Consider the following 26,057-nt stretch of genomic DNA (forward strand, 5'->3'; position numbering starts at 1 on the left):
CTTTATTTTTATTTGAAAAAAAAAACATGTTCTTCTTTCTAATTTTTATTATAATTTATTTATTATGCTCAGAGCCTGTTTGTTTGTCTTAATTTTTTGGGGTTATTTTAACACTTACTTTAGTTGCACAAATTTTTATTCTAACCACCCATATGTACATAGCTTATACATCTACTCCTATATATTGTATTATACCACAACTGTTAGTTTATGACATCACTTACTGCTACACATCTGCATAAAGCTAGAATTAAAAGCCATTGTATTATTGGCGCTCTCTGCATTCCACTCCCACTCTGGTATGTTTGGCATAATTACACGATCATAAATCTTATAGACCAAGTATAACTGCATCAACCGATACAGCGCAATTTTACTGCAACACAAGAGAGTAAAAAACACAAATTATGAAATTGATAAAACAAATGTAGAATTTCATAAAAATTAACTTTTAATTTTCAAATACGTCACAAACCAAGAAAAGCATGAATGGGGGAAAATGCCAAATACATTATTTTCTTCTCATGGCACTGGTTTTTTTTTTTCTCTCTACTACTTACATTTTTAATATAATTCTTGATCGTGGAATCGTCTCGGGATCTTCTTTTAATAAAATTTCGCGCGATTTAAACATCATATCGCGAATAAAACCGGCATGCACAAATCTGTTATTATAATATTTCATGACATCGATATTAAAATCAGTGCTGAAAATTTTGAAAAAGTGAGAATTAAAAAAAAAAAAATCAAAAATTTTTATTTTTTATTTATTTACTTTTTTTTATACCCTACAACACTATGTGTTGGGGGTATTATAAGTTTGATTGGGCCAGAATTTATGTAACACCTCGAAATATTGGTTTCCCATATAGGAAAGTATATATGGATCTTCCTAGCTCGCCGAGCTGAGTCGATCTAGCTATGTATGTCCGTCCGTCCGTCTGTCCGTCTGTCCGTCTGTCCATGTTAATTTGTAATCACTCTACAGGTCACAATTATGGCCCGATCTTCACGAAATTTAAAATGTAGGTGGGGTTAATGTCAGAATAGAACCCTATTTCTTTTGGAGATGATCGCCAAAGGTTTAGGGGTTGAAATGGACCAAATACTGAAAAAATGTCGGATTTTGCAGTAGCTATACAGACCGCAATTATAGACCAATCGACGCGGAATTTCGCATGTAGCTAGAGTTTAGGGCGTGGAAGAAGCCTACCAATTTGGGTGGTCATCGGATAATATTTAGCGTCTAAAATAGACCATATCTTTTTTGTTGAAAAAATTCAAAATTTTTCATTAAACCGCGAATATTTTTAATCCCGTCGAAATCACAAAGCCATGACAAGGTTACTTCTGACCTTTACATTGATGTTAACATCCAACAAATCGGATATATAGCAAAATATGTGCGATATATATGTCTATTAAAGAAGATATGTTTGAAAGATCTCTTATATGTCGAGAACGGCTGAACTGATTTCGACAGTTCTCATTAATTCAGAATGGCCTCTTGGCAGGAAAGAAAAAACGTCTAAAAAAATCGCATAAAAATATCTTTCTAAAGATGAAAATATTGATTTTGTAAAATTTTCTCATATTTTTTCAATTTTTGTCATATTTTTGGCATATTTTCATTTTGAATTAAACATTTGGTAGTATTTCTACAGCTAACAAAACTAAGTAGTTAGGATATCAAGATATCATAAACAGATCGCATTTATGGCCCGATCCTTACGAAATTTTGCATGGGGATAAAATGAGGGTCAGAATAGAAGCCTACTCTTTTTGGAGATGATCGCCATATATTTAGCGGTTGAAATGGACCAACAAAACTTCAAAATTGTCAGCAGGTCGTAATTATCGCCCGATCCTCACGCACATTTGAATGGGTGTTACCGGCCATTGCAAAAGCCAAGCAGTTTTGGATGGCCATCCAAAAATATTCAATGTGTGAAATAGTTTGCCAACTTTTGTAGACAAAATAAGAACATGTCCATTCTAGTGACTTTTTGGAGAATTCACAAATACTGGAAAGACGCACTTCTGACTATTTCGTTAACGCCGATTTCGTTGAAGAATTTAGTCAAATGTCTGTATCTCATATAGATGCGTTTCAGTCAAAAACCAATAATAAATGTTAATCTTTTGCCACTTCTGAGAGATTATAGGTCTTTGGGAAATATTGGTTCCAGATCTAGGAAGACCATTTACGTGAAACATCTACCAATAAATTGGAAATTATCAAATTAGTTTAAGTTGCTATTATTCGAAAATTAGAGAACGAAACCTGATGGTTTTCTTTTATTATTTGTCACAATATCTTGTGGAATTCTTTCGAGTATCTCGCCTATATACACTGTATCGTTTATTGTAGTGTTGTAGGGTATTCAACGGTCGGCCCCGCTCGACTGTAGCCTTTGCTTACTTGTTTTTTTTTTGAATTTTCATATCTTTTAGGATCACTTACCCATGCAACTTTTTGTACATTTCGTCAAAACAACTTGTACCGCTGCAATCGAAATTGTTGAACATAAATGGCTTTAGGACGTCCAGGGTTGAGAAAAGTTTTCGTTGAACTTTCAGTAGCTGTGGCTTCTGGCCCATCATCTGCAGTATGCCATCCAAAAGAAGGCTGGGTAGAAATTGTTTAAGGAAAAACTACAAATGAAAAAAGCATTAATAACACTGTGCGACAAAATTCCATTTTTCAATAATTGCTCGAAAATATGAAAGTAGTCACTTGCGTTGGCGTTTTTAAAAAGGTTCTCTGCTGACAGTTTTCTTCTAAATCTAAATTTTATCTATCTTTCATGCATCAACTCCATGGAAAAATCCATTCAAGTTTTAAAATGGTACTGAACTTCTAAAATGCTACCATTCGATGTTATGTGAAGGGATAGAGCTGAAATATGTGTGCGAACTGCACTAAATGGTACTAAATTGGGAATAGTTAGGTTTTGGGATGAAAGGATGCAGCTGGGATTTCGAAGTTTTGATATAGGGATCTCTCTTGCTGGTACGTTTGTGGAAAAGAGTGTGCAAGTGCACAAAAAGTACTAAATAGTACTATACTTGGTAGAATTTGGTATTAGTTAATCAGTTAGAGCTTGAAATGTAAAATTGGTAATAGGGTCGCTGTTCATGTGTAGCCGGGACATATGGACTCATTTGGGTATAGTGGGAAGGATACTTTTGGAATCCTAAAATTTGATTTGATATTTGAGTTCTCTGTTGGTATCTGGAAATGAAATTTTTTGGGTACTATAATTGTACGAAAAATACTAAATTTGATATTGGGTTAAAGAATAAATTTGAAATCCTGAAATTGAATATTGAGCTCTGTTTTTAGTTTCGTTTAGTTTTCGGAAACGTGTACTATAATAGTACGAAAATTACTAAATTTAACTAAATTGGGTATTGGTTGAAGGGATAGAGCTGAAATCCTCAAATTTGATATTGAGGTCTTTGTTGGTATCTGGAAATTAGATATGGGGGTAGTTTTGGAAATGTGTGCTATAATTGTACGAAACGTACTAAATGGTATTAAATTTGGTATTGGGTGAAGGAATGGGACTGGAATCCTCCAATTTGACATTGAGCTCTCAGTTGTTATTTGAAATTGAGACTTGTAATTGGTTTTGGAAATGTGTACTATAATTGTACGAAAAGTACTAAATGGTACTAAATTTGGTATTTGTACTATAATTGTTCGAAAATTACTAAATGGTACTTAATTTGGTATGGGGTGAAGGGATATGTCGGAAAACCTCAAATGTGATATTGACTTCTCTGCTGGTATCTGAAAATGATGTTTGGGAATGGTTTTAAAAATGAGTACTATAATTGTACGAAACGTACTAAATGGTACTAAATTTGATACTGGGTGAAGAGATAGGTCTGGAATCCTAGAAATTTGATATTGAGTTCTCTGTTGGTATCTGCAAATGGGATTAGGTGGTGGTTTTGGAAATGTGTTCTATAGTTGTACTAAAAGTACTAAATGGTGCTTAATTTGGTAATGGGTGAAGGAATAGGGCTGCAATCCTCAACTTTGAGCTCTACGTTGGTATCTGGAATTGAGACATTCAGGTGGCTTCGGAAATATATTCTATGATTGTACGAAAAATAGTAAGTTGTACTATATTTAGTATTGGATGATGGGACAGGTATGGAATAATCAAATTTGATATTGAGCTCTCTGCTGGTATCTGAAAATGAGATATGGGTGTCGTTTTGAAAATGTGTACCATAGTGGTACTTAATTTGGTATTGGATTAAGAAATGGAGTTGAAATCCTGAAATTTGATACAGATGTCACTCTTCGTGTCTGTGGTTAAGATATGGATATTTGTACTATAATTGTTCGAAAAGTTAAAAATTGGACTTAGTTCGGTATTGGATGAAGGAATAGATCTAAAATCCTCAAAATTGATATTGAGGGCTCTGTTGGATTCTGGAAATGAGATATAGGGGTTGTTTCGGAAATATGTACTATAATTGTACGAGAAGAACTAAATAGTACTAAATTTTGTATTGGGTGAAGATATAAATATGGAGACCTAAAATTTGACATTGAGGTCTCTGGTTGGTATCTGGTGGTGGTTTTGCAAAAGCGTACTATAATTCTTTGAAAAGTGCTAAATGGTACTAATTTTGGATCACTGTTGGTGTCTGGGATGGAGAGATGTACATTGTTTTGGATATTCGTAGTAAATTTTACTAAATTTGATATTGGGTTAAGGGATAGAGTTGTTATTCTGAAATTTGATATTGGGATATCTGCTGGTATCTGAGATGCAGTCATGGAGGTGGTTATGGAAAAGCGTACTATAATTGTGCTCAAATGTACTAAATTTGGTCAATGAAGTGGACGGATGAAAACAGCAACATCAACAGAAATGGTTCGAAAAGTAAAGAAGCGAAGAAGAAGAAAAAAATTGGCTCGTGATCTGAACATATCGCTATATTTTATTCGACAAATATTGAAAAATTAACTCGGGATAAAGCCATTGAAATTCCAAAAAGTGCAAGAACTTACACCGCAGCAGAAAGAATATAGTCTCAAAATAGCTAAAGAGTTGCTTCGCTTGGCTGAAAAAAGTGAACTGGCGAATTTGGTTTTCTCCGATGAGAAAACATTCGTTGTCCAGCAGTTTGTCAACAAACAAAATGATCGTGTTTACTTGCCAAAGAGGTCAGCTGAAAATATGCACCTTCGGTTGGCCACAAGAACTCAAGCGTCGCTCATGGTGATGGTGTGGGCCACCTTAACAGCCAGACAGACCGTGGCATCAGAATAAATGTCATACATTGTCGCGAAAATATTCTGAAGGGTGCATTAAAGCCTTGGGCACGCAAACATTTTGGCCGTATACCTTGGACATGCCACCAGAACTCAGCACGCGCCACCCAAGACTGGTTACAAAATGAGGTTCCTCGCTTCATTTCCAGCGCCAAAATGGCCATCTCCGGATACTAATCCGTTGGACTATTGTGTCTGGAGTATTCTGGAAAGCAAGGTTGGCACTAAAAAATACCAAAGTGTCGATTACCTCAAGCAAGCGCTTCGCTGGGAATGGGCCAAAATACCGCAGAGTAACATTTAGGCAGCGTGTGACGGTTTCATTGGCCGCTTGAAGGATATAATTCTTGCCAATTCGAACAAATCTACACTTATTCTAAAATTTGATGCTATTTCCGACATTCCATAAAATTAAAAAGTAAAAATTATGGCGTTTGACTTTGTTGCAGTTTTTTTATCTCACTCTGTAGTCTTGTTATTTCTGCAAAAAAGATAAACTATTACATCCTTACCACAACTTTATAATACAGCCGATTCTCCGTCACTACGGCATCTGGTATGAGGAAATTTTTCTCGAAAGCCACATCTTCGCAAATCTTATACTCTTTTATCAGTTCAATATATTTTATGATTGTAACATCCGAATGCGAAGATGATGCTGTATGGAATATGGGTATATCCTTTGGCCTTTCATTGTTTTCATACGATTTGGTGGCTTTCATGGTATAATAGAGTAAATGTTTGGTTACTAAATCCTGCGGTGATACATCCAAACGTATATTGGGCGTTGTGGGTACACCCTTGAGAATACCAGCGGCATAGGCAATAAACATGCCCATGGCACCAACAAAACCGGTGGGGAACCCAGGTTCAGGTTCTTCGAGGGCCTGGATAACTGGGGGAATTTGTTTTAAATAGATTAAGAAGTTTTTGTGACGTGGGGGAAGGGCAAATCTTATTTTACTTACCAATAGAAGGTCTATATATGGCCAAGGGTAATTTGTGACGAAAATCATTTACCATGGATTCCGTTAAATTTTTCGTAAAACTATAGGTATTTGGGAAGCCAATGATTAATCTGCAGAAAAAAATTTAAGAGCTAATTATTTATATTATCAATTATTTTTGAAGGAGTTTGCCTACTTTCTTGTCAGAATATCCAACATATCATCGTTTATATCATTGCGCTGACATAAATCTAAACAAAATTTCCAATCCATTGGTGCCGGGTACACCTTGGGTTCAATATACTCCAAATAGGGATTACTGTACAGGGTTGAGACATGCATAATTGCTTGAAGATTTTCGAATTTCTCTGCCAATTTCAAAACTTCATAAGTGCCGCCAACATTTAGTTTTATGGCCTGCCTTAGAGGTTCATCGAAGCGCACCGTGGCTGCACTGTGTATAACAATGGAAACATTTTTCAATTTTTCCATATAATCTGGGGTGATACCCAGCTGGGGTTGTTCCACATCTCCCGGTATGATGGTAACTTTCTGATCGAATTCATTTGGTTTTTCGCTCATCAGGCGACGGAAAATCTAAAATAAATTAAGTTTTTTTGTCATTTTTTTCACCCTCTTCTCCGAATTTTTACTGAGAAATTTGGAATGTCAACTTCGATTTTTTGTTCAAATATTTCAATTTTAAATTCAAATTAAATATCAATATTTTTTTAATTTAACTTCTTACCAAATGTTCTTTCATCTGCCGCAAGCGTTCGCTGTGTGTTGCATACTTCTTGGGGCGTAGCAACAAATAGATTCTTCCAACATTACATGAGCGCAGTAGTTTGTCCAGTAAAGCTTTCCCGACGGTGCCTGGAATGAAAGAGAAGGTTTTAACATGGTAAGTGTGAATACCTAACAGCCGAAATTAATACCAAAAATTAGTTTGAAACGAATATTCGTATAATTGGGCATTGTTTTTTGCGTCCCACATTATTTTATGTAAAACGATACGAAAAGTATTAAAAGGTACTAAATATTGTACCCTTTCTATTTGAGGAAGCTGGAAATCTTTAATTCATTCAGTCATTCATTGAGTTTGTAATAGATGTACCAAAGAGTTTTTGGAAATTCGCACGAAAAGTACTGAAATGTACTACATTTAGTACCATTTCGTATTATTTGAATGGTTAGAGTTAAAAACTTGAAATTTGTATTGGGAATCAAGGTTGAGGAGTAGAGTCGATGTAAGGAAGAAGTTTTGGAAGTGTGTACTCGTGTACATGAAAAGTACTAAACGGTACTAAATTTAGTATAATTTGAATTTGGAGGAATGGATAGAGCTGGAATCCTGAAATTTGAAATGAACATTACCAGCGGAATGTAGGACTCGGACATGGAGGAAGTTTTCGAAATTGCTATTTGTGTGCAAGAAAAGTTCTAAATGGTACTAAATTTTGGTGCAATTTCGAGTTGGCCAAGCCAATAGAGCTGGAATTTTAAAATTTAGAAAGAAGATTACTATTGCATTCTTGGATTGAGAAATGTAGATAGTTTCGGAAATTTGTACTCAATGGTACTAAACTTGATACAATTTACATTTTGGGAGGACCAATAGAGTTGGAATCCTGAATTTTGAAAATAAGATTACTATTGAATTGTAATACTGAGGTATGGACGTTTTTTTTTTGGAAATTCGTATTTATGCGGTAAATGGTACTAAATTTGGTGCAACTTAGATGTTGGGTGAACCGGTGGAGTCCTGAAATTAGAAAATGAGATTCCTATTGAACTGTATGATATAGGTAGCTATGAAAATTTGTACTTAAGTGTGCTAAATGGTACTAAGCTTGGTGGTTAGAACAAATATAGCTGGTACTAAATTTGGTACAATTTTAACTTGGGTAAACCAATAGAGCTGATATCCTGAAATTTGGAAATAAGACTGCTGTCGAGGTGTAGGATTAGGATATGTAGGTAGTTTAGGAAATATGTACTTATCCGTACAAAAAGGTGCTACATTTGGTACAACTTAGGTTTGGAAAAACAAATAAAGCTGGATCCTGAAATTTGGAATTAAGATTATTGTTGGAATGTAGGATTGGGGTTTTTGTGAAATGTTACTTAATTTGGTACAATTTGAATGAAGCTTTGGCGCTGGAGGTCATTAATTTGGAAAGGTTGGGTTTATGGGAATAAAAGCTAGAAGTGTTTTAAAAACATTAAATTTCGTGCCCTTTTTATACCCCCACCACAGTATGAAGGGAATATTAATTTTGTCATTCCGTTTGTAACAACTCGAAATATACATTTCAGACCCCACAAAGTATAAATATTCTTGATCAGCATAATATTCTATGTCGATTTAGCGATGTCCGTCCGTCTATCCGTTTGTCCGTAAGTCGAAATCACTCTAGCTTCCGAACAAAATGAAGTAAATTTATTAAATTTTACTCAAATGTATATTTTGTCTGCAGGACTTTTGGTATTGAAAATAGGCCATGTATGTCCACGTCTTCGTATAGCCCCCATTTTGATGATTTTAGCGGCATTATTTACCGGAATCGTTTCAAATTTGGCATTTGAGGTTCGCAATGGATACTACAGACTATGACAGAAAATTGTGTAGGCCTGTGTAGGTCCACGTCTTTATATAGCCCCCATATAACGGAACCCCCCGATATTCGGTATTTTGATGATTTTAGCAACACTATTCACCGAAATTTTTTCAAATTTGGTATTTGAAGTTCGTAATAGATGCTACAGTCTATGACCGGGGATTGCCTGTACAGGTCCACGTTTTTGGTATAGCCCCCATATAACGGAACCTCTCTATATTCGGTACTTTGATGATTTTAGCGAAATTATTCACCGGAATTGTTTCAAATTTGGTATTAGATATTCATAATGGCTGCTACAGCCTATGATAGAAAATTGGCAGTGCAGGTCCACGTCTTCGTATAGCCCCCATATAACGGCACCTCACAATATTCGGTATTTTGATGATTTCAGCGACATTTTTTACCGGAATTGTTTCATATTTCGTATTTGAATTTCGTAATGGAGCCTATGGCAGAAAATTGTCTGTGCAGGTCAACGTTTTATAACCCTCGTGGTACCTTCCTATATTCGGCATTTTCATGATTTTAGCTACATTATAAACAGAATTTTTTTTTTCAAGTTTTGGATTTGAATATTGTATGGCTTATGACAAGAGTTGCCTATGCAGGTCCACGTCGTTGCATACATACGGCTACATTCGGTATTTTTAAGATTTTAACGGAATTTTTAACTGATTTAATTTTTTTTGATAATTTGCCAAATTCGTTCCAAAGTTCGGCTTCGCCAAATTTACAGCTATTTGACTCGTTTTATCTGTCATTATACCCTACAACACTATGTGTTGAGGGTATTATAAGTTTGATTGGGCCAAAAATTATGTAACACCACGAAATATTGATTTCCCACATAGGAAAGTATATATGGATCTTCCTATCTCGCCGAGCTGAGTCGATCTAGCTATGTATGTCCGACCGTCCGTCTGTCCGTCTGTCCGTCTGTCCATGTTAATTTGTAATCACTCTACAGGTCGCAATTATGGCCCGATCTTCACGAAATTTGGAATGGAGGTCGGGGTCGGGCCAGAATAGAACCCTATTTCTTTTTGAGATGATCGCCAAATGGTTAGGGGTTGAAATGGACCAAAAACTGAAAAATTTGCTGATTTTGCAGTTGCTCTACAGGTCACAATTATAGACCGATCGACGCGGAATTTCGCATGTAGCTAGAGTTTAGGGCGGGGAAGAACCCTACCAATTTGGGTGGTCATCGGATAATATTTAGCGGGTAAAATAGACCCTATCTTTTTTGTTAAAAAAATTCAAAATTTTTCATTAAACCGCGAATATTTTAAATCGCGGCGAAATCGAAAAGCCATGACAAGGTTACTTCTGATCTCTACATTGATGTTAACATCCAACAAAACGGATATATAGCAAAATATGTGCGATATGTATGTCTACCAAAGAAGATATGCTTGAAAGATGTCTTATATGTCGAGAACGGCTGAACTGATTTCGACAGTTCTCATTAGTTCAGAATGGCCTCTTGGCAGGAAAGAAAAAACGTCTAAAAAAATCGCATAAAAACATCTCCCTAAAGATGAAAATATTGATTTTTTAAAATTTTCTCATAATTTTTCAATTTTGTCATATTTTTGGCATATTTTCATTTTGAATTAAACATTTGGTAATATTTCTACAGCTAGCAAAACTAAGTAGTTAGGATATCAGGATATCATATACAGATCGCATTTACGGTCCGATCCTTACGAAATTTTGCATGAAGATAAGATGAGGATCTGAATAGATGCCTACTCTTTTTGGAGATGATCGCCATATATTTAGGGGTTGAAATGGACCAAAAAACTGCAAAATTGTCCGCAGGTCGTAATTATCGCCCGATCCTCACGCACATTTGAATGGGGGTTACCGGACATTGCAAAACCCAAGCAGTTTTGGATGGCCATCCAAAAATATTCAATGTGTGAAGGAGTTTGCCAACTTTTGTAGACAAAATACGAAAATGTTCATTCCAGTGACTTTTTGGTGAACTCACAAATACAGGAAAGACGCACTTCTGACTATTTCGGTAACGCTGATTTCGTTGAAGAATATAATCAAATGTCAGTATCTCATATAGATGCGAATCAGTCAAAAACCAATAATAAATGCTAATCTTTTGCCACTTCTAAGAGATTATAGGTCTTTGGGAAATATTGGTTCCAGATCTAGGAAGACCATTTACGTGCAACAACAACCTATAAATTGGAAATGAGGAAATTAGTTTAAGTTGCTATTATTCGAAAATTAGAGATCGAAACCTTATGGTTTTCATTTATTATTTTTTACAATATCTTATGGAATTCTTTGGAGTATCTCGCCTTTATAAACTGTATCGTTTATTATAGTGTTGTAGGGTATTCAACGGTCGGCCCCGCTCGACTGTAGCCTTTGCTTACTTGTTTTTTACTAAATATTTAAAATTTTGCTTTTAAGTTTTATTTAACTTTTGCAACTTTTCACTCAAAACGTGTTCGCTTACTCTAAAAGCAGCCAAGCACTATTCTAACACAGGATTGAATATTAAAAAAATATATATATTTTATAATATTTAAATATTAATATTTGAATGAATTTGATATTCCACGAAAAATGCAATTAATTTCTTTTTATTTATTTTATTCATATTTTGATAAATAATTCTCGAGTTTCGTTACTCACAATCACTTACACCACTGGGACTCATCAAATATAACCACTTTAAGTTAAATATATGTACTTATTATTTTGATTATATATATATATAAAAACAATATTTGGAGTAGCTCATTGGGAAAGTATATATCATTTCGAAATATTTTTTTTTTTTTAATTTTTATCAATATTTTCCGCAAAGGACAATATATTATCCACATTTCAAATATTAATATAGGTTCATATTTAGATGAAAAAAAAAAAATATTTTTTTATTTATTTATTTCACGGTCCTCGCGGTACTATTTCTGTATTCCTTAATCTGGCATTTGCTAAATCGCACAAAACCTGTGTCTTCATCATTTCGTCCATAGACAATTTTTCGCAGAATTGCCTTGATTTCTAATATTCTCGTCATAATATTTTCTTACCCGATCCACCAGTAATAAAAATTTCGCGATTTTCAAAAAATTCCTCAATCATAGTTTTTTGGTATTTTTATCTCTTAATTTTTGTTTTAAATTCAAAGTATGTTTCCGATTTCAACGTCGAAGTCGAACTAAACTCGAAAGTTGGACGAGCCTTACACAGGTATATATTTTATGTAAGAAACTTTCGCTTAAGTTGAATGCCCTCAAATAAACACCTTGAATGTGTGTAAACTCTTCCGCTATTTTGTTGTATTTACATGAATAACATGGCACGTGTGCGTGTGTATGTCTTTGACAAAACTTAAATTAATCGCAAAGTTATTCATTTATGTATACAGGAGTTTAGAGGACTGTGAATGACATTCGGCTTTTCGTTTTGAAGAATTAATGTCAAATATATGTGTGTGTTTGTGTTTTATCAGCCCATAATAAATACTGGACAACACAAACGAATAATTATAAAACTAAAAGACGCGTATATCGGATTTTTGAAAGTTTCCATCGCAAAGTAACCTAAACACAGGGGGCAAGTTCGCCCCTCTTCCAAATTTTTCTTTTCAAAATTTCGAATTAAGATTCCTTGAAATCCCTGCAATTTAGGTAAAAATTTCTTCGGCAGACTGATACGTAGACTATTTTGGTCGAATATTTTAACAATCACTAAAGGAGTGTTTTTGCTACGTTTTCTAAATACGGTTAAAAACTCATTTAGACGGGATCGTAGCAAGTCAAAGTATTTTCCCAAATTATTTGGCATAGAATTTTACTAGAGGTCCCAAACTACATCAAAAGTGTAAATCTTTGTCAAATAGCAGGAAAGTATTAAAAACACGTTTTAGGCTTGAAGTGACACTTCATTTGAATTTATGCAAAATTCTTATACAAAACATGATTTCAGTTGTATGACATCCAAGACTAAAATATTCTCCAGTAAATTTATTACAAGAAAAAATGCATATTTCCACTCTTAGTATAAAGATGTATTTGCATGAACGTTGCAAAAAAAGCGAATTCGGAACTTTTTTTTCAATTGTTCTGTCTAAAACTATTTAATAGTTTCCTAAAAACCAATAGTGATCTCAGCCCCGTAATTACCCCCAACACAAAATTTAGTACCATTTAGTACAGTTATAGCACGCATATTCACACAAAACCAAAGTTTTCGAAATTTTCAAAACCAACTCCATATCTTAACCACAGACAGGATACCAGCTCTATTCCTTCCCACAGTACCAATTTCAGTACTTTTTAGCACATTTCGAACAATAAAGGCACGCATTTTCAAAACAATCTCCATATCTCAACCTAAGAGCGGTGACCATAATATCAAATTTTAGGATTTACTCATTTTAATTTCCCCATTACAAATTAAGTATTATTTCTTTAGTATTATTATTTTCTAGCTCCTTCTTTCAACCTCAGATATCAACAGAGAATTCATCGAATTCGTATCGAACATCCCTTCACCCACTACCCAATATAGTACCACTTAGCACTTTTCGTGCAATTATAATGCACATTCCCAAAACCACCTCCATATTTAATTCCAAATACCAACAGTCTCAATAACCAGCCTCCGTACAAATATAGGATGCATTTTCAAACTCAAACACCGCCAAATCTCAAACACAGATACCATATGTAATCTAAATATCAAATTTCAGAACTTTATCTCTATCGCTTCACCCAATACTAAATAGAGTGCCATTTTCTACTATTCGTCTACTTATAGTACACATTTTCGAAACCACATCTATATGTCCAGGCTACATATGAACAGCGACCCCAATACAAAACTTCAGATTTCAAACACAATCTGGTCACTCAATACCAAATTATATCAAATATAGTACTGTTTAGTACATTTCGTGCCCTTGTAGTACACGTTTCCAAAAACACCTGCATATCTCAATACCTGACACAAACAGACACCTCAATAACAAATCGCTTTATCCAATACCAAATTTAGTACCATTTAATACTTTTCGTACAATATTGGTACACCCTTCCCAACCACCGGCAAATCTCAAAAACAGATAATATCAGTAATCTAAATATAAAATTTTAGAATTGTATCTCTATCCCTTCACCCAATAATAAATATAATACCATTTGGTACATTTCGTACAATTATAGTACACACTTCCGAAACCACCTAGACAAACCCAGGCTATACATGAACAGCGACACTAATACTAAATTTCACATATAAAGCACTATTTGTCCACACCAAATACAGTATTGTTTAGTACCTCTCGTGTACTTGTTGTAAACATTTTCAAGACTACAGACACCAACAGCAACATCTATATCAAATTTTAGGATATCAGCTCTATTCCTTGGCACAATATCAATTTTGATACGATTTAGTACTTTTCGTACAATTGAACTTCACCTTTCCAAAACAACCACTAGATACCAACAAAAACCTCAGTATCAATTTTGAGGATTTCAGCCCTATTCCTTCATCCAATCCCCAATTTTTTACCACGTAGTACTTTTCGAACAATTATAGTACATATTTCCAAAATCACCTTCATATTTCAATTCCAGATATTAAAAGAAAAATTTCAGGATTTCAAGTCCATCCCTTCACCCAGTTCCAAATATACTACCATTCAGTGCTTTTCATACAATTATAGTACACATTTCTGAAACTACCTTCATACAGAAATACAAATGAACATCGACCCTGATACCAAATTTCAAATTGTAAGCATTATTTGGTCACAAATTGTACCAGATATAGTGCTTTTCGTGTACTTGTGTACACATTTCCAAAACCACTTCCATATCATTACCGCAGGTACCAACTGTGACATCTATATCAAATTTCTGTATATTAACTTAGTACCTTCACCCAAACCAAAATTTAAATTTTACTTTTCTTACAATTAAAGTACACATTTCCAAAACCAACGACAAATCTTAAACACCAAATCGAGAGAGAATTCCAGCCCTATTCCTTCGCCACCAAAATTTTGTACCATAATTTAGTACTTTTCGTATAAATATAGAATGCATTTCCAAGAACACATGAGCAACGACATTAATACCAAATTTTGCATTTCAAGTACTATTTGTTGACGAAATACCAAATGTTACCAAATGTTACCAAATATAGTACTATTTAGTACAATTCGAACAATTATAGTACACTTTTCTGTAACCAACTCTCTATTATAAATCTAACACCACCATACAAATTACAAAATGTTAGCTTTATCCTAAACCAAATCAAGTTCAAATTTAGTACCTTTTTAGAACAGTTCACGCACTTAGTACACAATTCTAAAACCACATCCACATATTAAACTTACTTTCCAACCTTGATTTGTATACCAAATTTCAAGTTTTTAGCTCTATCTGTTCACATTATACCAAATAGTACCATTTTAGAAGTTTGGTACCATTTTAGAACTTTTCGTAACCTTAAAATTCGAATTTAAAAAACCCTTTCCTTAAAAAAATATGCTGCACTTCATCAGTGACTCTTATTGCAAATTTCCGAATTCTAGATAGTTTCTAAAACAAATGTCAGAATTTTAACCTCAAACGTTTTGCCTGGACGTAGATTAATCAATCAGTCAGTAACTCACTGAATTATTTTCAGAATTCATATTTCGAACTGAAAGCGGTGTTCACTAAAATAGCAGTGATTCTTTAATCAATACACACATATTTCCATACATTAAACCCTTGGTATCGATGTCACCATTCATATGAGGTTTACAGAAAACAAATCGATTTATGCATTCCAGAGAACATCAATTGCTAACAGCTGCAGATGCAACATATATATTCTTGGACATTTGGAATCTGTATGGACATTTGTGAGGCTAGTGTTGTCGGTAACTCTCCAAGGATGTATCCAACTAAGGGCAACCTTGTATCATTTCAGTTCCCGTATTTTTATCACTTCACCTCTACCTACTCCTTTGTACTTAGTAAATACCTTCTGACAACATCCTCATATAATTAAATGGCTCTAAATATACGCCACATCCGATATGTAAAAATTATACTATATATATTCTTCAATCCTAAATTGGAATGTTTTGTTTTAATTATAATTTTAATATAAACTTAATAGAACTCTTACAAATGTTGGAATTGAGGAAATTATTTTCGTTTTCTATCTTTCTAACATTCAAAAAACTATTATCGAAGACCTAGAAAGACAAGACCGAATTTATAATCAAATATCCAAAATAAAAAATTTCCGAATTTGTTAAAATTAATGAAATTCTAAAATTTCACACCTGTTATTTTTATATTTTATTTTTATTTTGTATTTGTAAATTTTATTTAAAATATTACATTCACATAAAAAATAAACCTTTTCCAACGTAGCATCAATAGCTTAGATGGAATTCTCCAAAATTAATGTGTAGTTGGTGTGCACATTCCAATCCCATTCAGACATCCAAGGGACAATAAAACTATTATAAACTTTATATGCAAAGAATAGTTGTAGAGCACGATATAAAGCGATTTTTCTGAAAATTAATAAAAAAATTAATTAATTTATGAAATGAAATGAAATGAATAACAAATTAATGCATACTAACATTTTAAGTATTCTCTTTGCCCGCGGAATTGTGGACGGATCTTCCTTCAGCAAAATTTCACGGGATTTGCTAATCATGTCATAGCAGTAGCCAACGTTCACAAATAAGTTTTTGGAATATTTCAGGGTGTCCACATTGAAGTCCGTACTGAAACAATACAACAATACAATTTTTTGTTATAAACTGAAACAAAACGAACGAAATTGGTTGAAGTTGTAGTTAACTTTTAAACTTTTTTTTTTTTTTTTTTTGAAAAATGCACACTTTGCTTTTGGCCTTTAAAATAAATATTTATTGAAAAAAATGAACTCCTCTATATATTTAAAAAAAATCCATGTTTTGTTTAATCCATGTCTCTATATTAAAATAAAAATCATGTTTGCAACAATAAAAATCATGTCTCTATACATTTTAAAAAAAACGACTCCACGAGTCTATATTTATTTTTGAAAAAATCCTTGCCTCTATATATATTTTGACAAAAGTGAACTTCTCTATATATTTTCCGAAAAAAATACATGCCTTTATATTAAAAACACCATTTCTCTACATATATATATATATTTTTTTTTTTTTTTTGAAATCTACGCCTTTATATTTTTTGAAAAAAAATCATGCCTATATATTTTTTCCTAAAAAATTCATGCCTCTATTTTTATTTGGAAAAAATCCACACCTCTTAAATTCTTGTAAAATATAAACCATTATTTTTTTCACGTCCTCTGTTTTTTTTGGAAAAATTCACTTCTCTATATTTTTCAAATCCAACCCCTTCCACCATAGTATGGAGGGTATATTAAGTTTGTCACTTCGAAATATACATTTTAGACCCCACAAAGTATATATATTCTTGATCAGCATAAAATTCTATGTCGATTTAGCGATGTCCGTCCGTCTATGGAAATCACTCTAGCTTCCAAACAAAATGAAGTAAGTTGATAAAAATTTACTCAAATGTGTATTATTTCTGCAGGACTTTTGGTATTGAAAATGGGTCATGTAGGTCCACGTTTTCGTATAGCCCCTATATAACGGTACCCCCCGATATTTGGTATTTTGATGATTTTAGCTACATTTTTTACAGGATATATTTTAAATTTGGTATTTGAAGTTTGTAATGAATACTACAGCCTATGCCAGAAAATTAGCTGTGTAGGTCCACCTTTTATAACCGCAATGGTACCTCCATATATTCGGTTTTTTGATGATTTTAGCGAAATTATTAATCGTTTTTTTGTCATGTTTCGCATTTGAATATTGTAATAGCTTATGACAAAAGTTGCCTATGCAGGTCCGCGTCGTCGTATAGACCCTAATATAACAGCTACATTCGACATTTTTAAGATTTCAACAGAATTATTAACGGATTTTTTTTTTTTGAAAAGTGCCAAATTCGTTGTAAATGTTGGAGGGTATTCATAGTTCGGCCCGGCTAAACTTACAGCTTTTTTACTTGTTTAAATTTCATGTCTCTATATATTTTAAAAATCCAAGACTTAAATTTTTCGAAAAATAGAAATAGATTCCTTTTCAAAAATATAAAAAATGAATGCCTTTTTATGTTTTTAAAAAATGCAGTGCTCTATATATTTTTTAAAATTCTTGCTTCAGATTTTTTAAAAAATCCACGCCACAACTTTGCCTTTGAAAAATTATTTTAAAAAAATCCACACCACAACTTTTGCTATTGAACAATTATTTTAAAAAAAATCCACACCACAACTTTTGCTATTGAAAAATTATTTTAAAAAAAATCCACGCCAAAACTTTTGCCTTTGAAAAATATTTTTTAAAAATCCAAGTCTCTACTATTGCCTTTAAAAAATTATTTTTAAAAAATCCACGCCTTAACTTTTGCCTTTAAAAAAATATTTAAAAAAAATCCCCGCCTGAATTTTTGCCTTTGAAAAATTATTTTTAAAAAAACCACGTCTCTACTTTTGCCTTTGAATTTTTTTAAAAGTCCACGCCTCTACTTTTCCTTTTGATTTTTTTAAAAAAGTCCACGCCTCTAATTTTGCTTAGATTTTATTAAGTCCACGCCTCTACATATGCCTTTGAAAATCTATTTTTTAAAAAAATACACACATCTACCTTTGGCTTTGAAGAAATATTTTTAAAAAAATCCACGCCTCTACTTTTGCCCTTGAAAAATATTTTTTAAAAATTCAAGCCTCAATTTTGACATAACAGAAACCCTCTTACTTATCTTGATTACTTTTCTACGCAACTTACCCATGAAGAAGAAGATCCATTTCTTTGTAATGGGAAATACCGCTACAGTCATAGTTGTTATTCATGAACGGCTTCATGACTTCCAGTGTCAAAAATACTTTCCGTTGAATTTTTAGTAGTTGCGGTTGTTTACCAGCAGCTACAAGAAACATATCGACCAGCAAGCCCGGAAGAAGTTGTTTTAAATAGACCTGAAATTTTTTTTTTTTTTTTTTTTTTTTTTTTTTTTGGAACAAGGGTAGGCATATTACCGAGATACCTTCAATAATACCCCCAACTTACCATAAACATATAGGCAAATCGGCTATTGGTCACAAAGACCCCGGGTATGAGGAAATTCTTTTCGAAAGTCAAATCCTCAAAAATCTTATATTTATTGACCACAACGTTAAACTGTGGCAACGTAATATCGCTATGGGTCGATGAGGTCATGTGGAAAATTTCTATTTCCTTTGGCTGCTTGTCCAGCTCATAGGATTTGAACGTTCTGAAAATGTAATAGAGTAGAGTTTTTGTTACCAGATCCTGTGGCGATAAATCCAGCCGTATATCGGGTGTCACGTAAATGGTTTTCAAAACTCCAGCAGCATTTAGGATAAATAAACCCAAGGCACCGGTAAGGGCGGTGGGAAACCCAGGTTCAGGATCTTCCACAGCCTGTAGAACTAGAGGGGAATAAAGCAAAGTGAACAAGTATGATAACAAAATTTTGAGTTCCATTGTCCGATATTCCATAGAAAAGTAACAATGGTGAAATTTTGAAATAAATTGTAAAATATCTTAATTGTAATTAGAAGAACAATTGGACACAGTCAGCTTTCGAATTCTACACAAGGATTGAAGAATATTGCTATCTTTGTAAGGGATTTATAATTTATTTTTTAATATTGAATATTCACAAAATTTCAGCAATTTTCGAAAGGACCTTTTTAGAACTTTTTTTGTAGAAAACTCACATTTTTTGTCAGGAAATCTAAAAGAAAATATTTTTGAAGATTTACGCCGTTTTGAACGAATTTGTTATAAAATATTATAGAAATATGATTAAAAAGTCGCTATAAAATATTGCTTATATTTTCAAAATAATTCATGATTTTTTTGGAAATGTTTTTTTTTTAAATTCACGTCATGTTAAAAAATTATATTTGTATTCACCAAATTTCAAAAAATTCCGGTGAATAATGTCGCTGAAATCATCAAAATACCGAAAATCGGGAGGTATAGTTATATAGGGCCCTTCCAAAACGTGGACCTAAATGACCCATTTTCAATACTAAAAGTCCTGCAGACATAATATACATTTGAGTAAAATTTTATCAACCTTCTTCATTTCGTTCGGAAGCTAGAGTGATTTCCAAAGACGGACGGACGAACAGACATCGCTAAATCGACATAGAATTTTGGGCTTCTGAAGAATATATGTACTTTGTGGGATCTAAACTTAATATACCCTCCATACTATGATGGAGGGTATAAAAATCCATGATATTTATCGGAAAAATCGCTGTTTTAAATATTCATGGAAAACCTGTAAAAATTATGTTAAGAAATCCTTGATTTTTATCCCGAAAGTCCTTGCCAAAAATTTGTTTCCTAATCCTCGATTTTATGACCAAAAATCCTTGTAACATTTATTTTTAAAAACCACAAACCTTGACCAGAAAGTCCCTGACAACTAAATATAAAGGGGGGAAGTATTTGAATATATATGGGGAAAGTATAAGTTTCAGATAATTCAGGACTATTTTTAAATCTTATGATTATTTGAAATTACAGCTCCTTTAATGGGCCACCCAAAATTATAATAAATTCTGCCAAGACCAAATTTTTCTCTTGTAATAAAATGTCTTACCTATCGATGGCCGGAATATGGCCACAGGCAGTCTATGTTTATAGTCATTCACCAAGGATTCAGCCAAGTTCTTGGTAAAGGTGTAAGTATTGGGAAATCCTACTATTAATCTGAAAATATATAACAGCATTTGAAAGAGAATTGTTATGCATTGTGACCATCGAACTCAAACTCCAACCACCAAACATCATATCCCACTCACTTTCTTGTCAGAGTATCCAACATATCGTCGGATATATCGGTGCGATAACACAAATCCAAACAGAATTTCCAATCCATTGGCGATTGATAAATTTTCAGCTCAACAAATCTCAAATAGGGATTACTGTAGAACGTCGAAACATGCATTAGAACTTGAAGATTTTTCAATTTTTCAGCCAATTTCAAAACTTCATATGTTCCACCAACATTTATTCGTATCGCTTGTCGCAGTGACTCATCGAAGCGAATTGTGGCAGCACCGTGAATAATAACGGAGACATTATCCAATTGACGAGCCAATTCGGCAGTTATTCCCAACTGCGGGTGTTGAACATCACCCGGTATCATGACGATTTTTTCATCAAACTCATTGGGCTTCTCCGACATTAGGCGGCGAAAAATCTACAACATAGAAGTGAAAAAAATTAACATATAAATTCATACATGCCTATATATATAAAATTTACTAGTGCCCAGTAATTCGTCAGCGAAAAGTCCACCCCAAAAATTTTAGATTCCTTCCGACAGTTATTGTTAGAATTTTTTTGTACTCAAAATACAAAATTTGTTTAGTTAACAAAATGTTATTATCAAAACTTCTAAATATTCAGACATTCAAGGTTTACAAGCGCATTCTGGTGAGAATTTTCCAGAAAATAAGTTATTCGTGATGGAATTCAAGCGTGATAGTGGGATTTCTTTATATTTGGCTGAAAAACCACAAGTACCTATCGTTAGAGCACTCCAGCATTTAAATGTGAATAAATCTTTTGTGTCTCGTACCATCGCTCGTTACCGTGATACTGGTAGCGTAGCCCGACCCGGGTCAAGGAAGTGGACGGAAGAAAACAGCAACATCAACAGAAATGGTTTGAAAAGTAAAGAAGCCGAAAATGGCTAGTGAGCCAAATATACCGCAATATTCCATTTGTCAAATATTGAAGAATGAGCTCAGGGTAAAGCCATTGAAGTTCCAAAAAGTGCAAAAACTTACACCGCAACAGAAAGAAAATAGACTCAAAAGAGGTAAAGAGTTGCTTCGTTTGGCCGAAAGTGGTGAACTGCCGAATTCGGTTTCTCCGATGAGAAAACAATCGTTGTTCAGCAGTTTGTAAACGAACAATATGATCGTGTTTGCTTGCAAAGAGATCAACTCAAGCGCCGGCCATGGTGATGGTGTGGGCCGCCCTAACAGCCGATGGTCGCTCTCCGGCCGTGGCATCAGAATAAATGCCGAATATTATAGCGAAAATATTCTGGAGGGTGTATTAAAGTCACCCAAGAATGGTTACAAAATGAGTTTCCTAGCTTTATTTCCAGCGCACAATGGCCACCAGAATCTCCGGAGAATTTTGGAAAGCAAGGTTGGCTCTAAAAAATACTCAAGTGTCGATCACCTCAAGCAAGCGCTTCGCCGGGAATGGGCCAAAATACCGCAGAGCAACATTCGGGTAGCGTTTGGCGGTTTCATTGGCCGTTTGAAGGCCATAACTCGTGTCAAAGGTGATCAATTCGAACAAATCTAAACTTATTCTAAAATGTGATGCTATTTCCGAAATTTTGTGCTTTCATTCAATAAAATTTAAAAAAAAAAATGTAAAAATTATAGCGTTTGACTTTGTTGCAGTTTTTTATCTCACCCTGTATATTATTCAAGTTTTTATACCCTACAGCACTTTGTGTTGGGGGTATTGTAAGTTTGATTGGGCCAAAAATTTTGTAACACCTCGAAATATTGATTTCCCACATAGGAAAGTATATATGGATCTTCCTATCTCGCCGAGCTGAGTCGATCTAGCTATGTATGTCCGTCCGTCCGTCTGTCCATGTTAATTTGTAATCACTCTACAGGTCGCAAATATGGCCCGATCTTCACGAAATTTAGAATGAAGGTGGGGATAAGGTAAGAATAGAACCTTATTTCTTTTGGAGATGATCGCATAATATTTAGGTGTCGAAATGGACCAAAAACTGAAAAATTTCCTGATTTTGCAGTTGCTCTACAGGTCGCAATTATGGACCAATCGACGCGGAAATTAACATGAGGCTAAAGCTTCGGGCTGAGCAGAAGCCTTCCGATTTTGATGGTCATCGGGTAATATTTAGTGGGTGAAAAAGACTATAACATTTGTGTTAAATAAAAGTAAAATTTCCATTAAACCGCGAATATTTTTAGTCCCGGCGAAATCATAAATAGACGAACAGGTCAATTCTGACCGTTACGTAGATGCCGATAGTAAATACATCGGATATATATAACGAAATATGTACAATGTATATGTACAAAGGGAGGGGATGTTAGCTAGAATGCTTATATCTCAAGAATGGCTGGACCGACTTTGACAAATTTTGTCAATTCAGAATGCCCTCTTGACATAAAAGTATAAAATCGGAAAAAATCGCATAAAAATAAGTCATAAATGATCTTAATATAGATTTTTTAGTATTTTGTGACATTTTTTTATTTTTTCATATTTTTTATCGCATGAGATTTTTTCAATTTGACTTATAATATTAAGGTGTAATATAGGTATAACAGAAACCAAAGGACACGAAATCTCGCATGATGTTAGAATTTAGGACAGCGGGTAGAATAGACCACTACTTTTGTCTGAAAAATATCAACATTACTTACAGCCGATAGCCGAAATACACAAAATGCGAACTTCTGCCTTTTTTGCTGATTTCGTTGACGAATATAGCCAAATATCATAGACAAGAAGATCGTATAGAAGAGTCTAAATTTGGAGATACAGAGGGGCCTCTTGCTATGGAGATGATCGCAAAATACGACGGAGTGTGTAAATATTGGGCAAATGTCCCTGGTCAAAATGCCATGGGCAGTGCTCAGTCACATAATTTCAAAAGCGAAATCTTCCAAAATGGATTTGGACATAAGGGGGCTTCGAACATATTGTAGTGTTGTAGGGTATCACATCGTCGGCTCCGCACGACTATAGCCTTTGCTTACTTGTTCCTTTATCGAAAAGAATAAAGGGATAAGGTTTACCTTTTAATCTAAAAGGTTTTCAAAATCTTTCATTTTAAAGTTTATGGAGGAAGATTTAAGTAAAACCATTGCATAATGGACCCACATCCAATTTTTGTGTCGAAGACTATTTCAACGTCTCCATTTGTAAACCCTAGAAATCAACAGTAGCCTAGTTATCAAATTTCAGAATTTTAACTCTTTCCCTTCACCCGATACTACATTTTAGTACTTTTCGAACGAACAGAGACCTCAATATTAAATTTCTGGATTCCAGCTCAATAAAAATTTAGTAACATTTCTCAAATGTTTTTGGTTCGGTTCGGGACTTAATCAAAATTATTGAATTTTTGGAACCGCATTTTCAAATTCATAGCCATCACACAACACCTAGATTCCGAAAAATCAAACAAAATCGAAAATGGACCCATTTTTTGGAGTCCACGAAATATATGCCATAATATAATTGGCATATAATACCGAATATCGGTAGGTACCGTTATGGGGGATATACGAAGACGTGGACCTGCATACGAATTGTTTTGCCATAGGTTGTAGTACCCATTAAGATCTTTCAATGCATCGAATAATGCGAATAATCATAAAAATATTAAATATCGGGTGGTACCTTTATATGGGGGCTATACGAAGACGTCATAGGCTGTATTATCCATTACGAAGTTCAAACACCAAATGTCACTGAAATCATCAAAAAACCGAATATCGGGAGGTACCGTTATATGAGGGCTATTAGCAGACGTGGACCTACATGGCTTTCAATATTAAAAGTCCAGCAGACATAATATACATTTGAATTAAATTTTATCGATCTACTACTTGGGAAGCTAGTGTGATTACCACAGACGGACAGGCGGACGGACATCGCTAAATCGACATAGAATTTTATGCTTATCAAGAATATATATACTTTGTGGGGTCTAAAATATATATTTTCAGGCGTTACAAACGGAAGGATAAACTTAATATACGCTACATACTATGGTGGAGGGTATAACAAGTTATGGATTGGTGCTAAAAATCTTTATTCAAATTCTATCCCAAGACTTACCATTTCCGCCTTCATCTTTCTCAAGCGATCTTCAAGAGTGTGATTTTTCTTGGGTCGCATCAATAAATAAATCTTTTTCACATTGCAGGATCTCAAAAGTTTGTCAACAACGGCCTTACCCACCGTGCCTGAAATTAGAAGAAAATAATATTTTTTTTTTTTTAATTATTTAAAAGGTTTACATTTTTTATAGAGGTAGACGTAGTAGTGAGCCAATATGGTTCATTTTTGTACCTGGATTACATAAATATTACAATGTTCCGACTTTAAATTATTATAGGTACTCCCTTCGCACAATATGAAATTTTGATATTTTGTGGAAGAGACAGCGATATTGTGAACAGATATTACTCTAGAACTCGATATAAGTTTGTGTAAATTATTACGATATTCCAAGTTTACACATTTCGAGAGTTCTCGCGCTCCTTTAAAAAAATTCTGATCGAAGTGCATTATAGCAATATCTCATGATATTCGGGATTTCAAAGGTATAAGCTGCATTCTTCAAAAAAAGTTGGCTTAATGTGTCAATTTAGGTTCGTGTCGAAAAAAATCCATTTTTCGAATACTTTTTAATATCGACTCACATTTTGACATAAGCTCCGTATAGAGGTAACAACCGATTTTACATACCTTGAAGGACCTCTCCACTAAATTTCCAAATAAACCTTCACTTACCCGATCCTCCTGTGATGAATATTTCACGATCCTTGAAAAAATCTGCCACAACGTTTGTCATTATTTGCTGATATCTATGATATGAACGCCTGTTGCGAACTAAATGCAATTGTTCGATTTCGAAATGATATTTACAATTAATCGGCTATTTAACATAAATGTTGCACTGCAGTTTGAACAAAAAAAAATATCTAATTTGGGTGCATAATCAACGATGCCTAAATGGAATTCACAATCCGTCAAGCCACTTAGTTCGATGTACTTTTGCAATTTCAAGGTAGGTTTTTTTTTCTGGAATTAGTCTTTATTTTGTTAGGCAATTGAAAATTTGTAACATGTTAAATAATTTCTATTGTCAATGAGTTCGTTGAAAATTGAAGCAAGGCTCAAGGCAACAACGAAGCTATTTGTATAATATATAGGTAAGTAGGTTTCAAAGAAAGGGATACACATATACGTTGAAATATTAATAAACTAGCAAGAGCCCGCTACTTTGTCAGAGAAAAGTCCAGCTTAAAATTTTAGAT

At 33.9% G+C, this 26,057-nt stretch overlaps 2 protein-coding genes across 3 annotated transcripts; both read right to left on the reverse strand.

The window, feature by feature from the left end:
* Positions 1–59: 59 nt before the first annotated feature.
* LOC101894391 (putative fatty acyl-CoA reductase CG8306) lies at positions 60–12,091 on the reverse strand. Its single transcript, XM_011295377.3, has 8 exons — positions 11,936–12,091; positions 6,995–7,122; positions 6,443–6,843; positions 6,268–6,377; positions 5,812–6,194; positions 2,465–2,655; positions 561–707; positions 60–376 (listed from the first exon to the last, which is right to left on the reverse strand). Exons 1-8 carry the CDS (start codon positions 11,985–11,987, stop codon positions 217–219), a joined length of 1,572 nt encoding a protein of 523 aa, XP_011293679.1. The 5' UTR covers positions 11,988–12,091; the 3' UTR covers positions 60–216.
* Positions 12,092–16,198: 4,107 nt separating this feature from the next.
* On the reverse strand, positions 16,199–25,804 carry LOC101894220 (putative fatty acyl-CoA reductase CG8306). Of its 2 annotated transcripts, XM_005186257.4 has the most exons (8): positions 25,531–25,800; positions 24,853–24,980; positions 20,796–21,196; positions 20,594–20,703; positions 19,024–19,406; positions 18,742–18,932; positions 16,507–16,653; positions 16,199–16,434 (listed from the first exon to the last, which is right to left on the reverse strand). In XM_005186257.4, exons 1-8 carry the CDS (start codon positions 25,589–25,591, stop codon positions 16,299–16,301), a joined length of 1,557 nt encoding a protein of 518 aa, XP_005186314.1. In that variant the 5' UTR covers positions 25,592–25,800; the 3' UTR covers positions 16,199–16,298. The 2 variants fall into 2 exon arrangements, with proteins under 2 accessions (XP_005186314.1, XP_058977789.1); XM_059121806.1 differs by lacking the exon at positions 16,199–16,434 and having other exon boundaries at positions 18,712–18,932; positions 25,531–25,804.
* Between the last annotated feature and the right edge of the window lie 253 nt (positions 25,805–26,057).

This window comes from Musca domestica, unplaced genomic scaffold (genome assembly GCF_030504385.1).
Source record: "Musca domestica strain aabys unplaced genomic scaffold, Musca_domestica.polishedcontigs.V.1.1 2, whole genome shotgun sequence".
Taxonomy (NCBI): Eukaryota; Metazoa; Arthropoda; class Insecta; order Diptera; family Muscidae; genus Musca; species Musca domestica.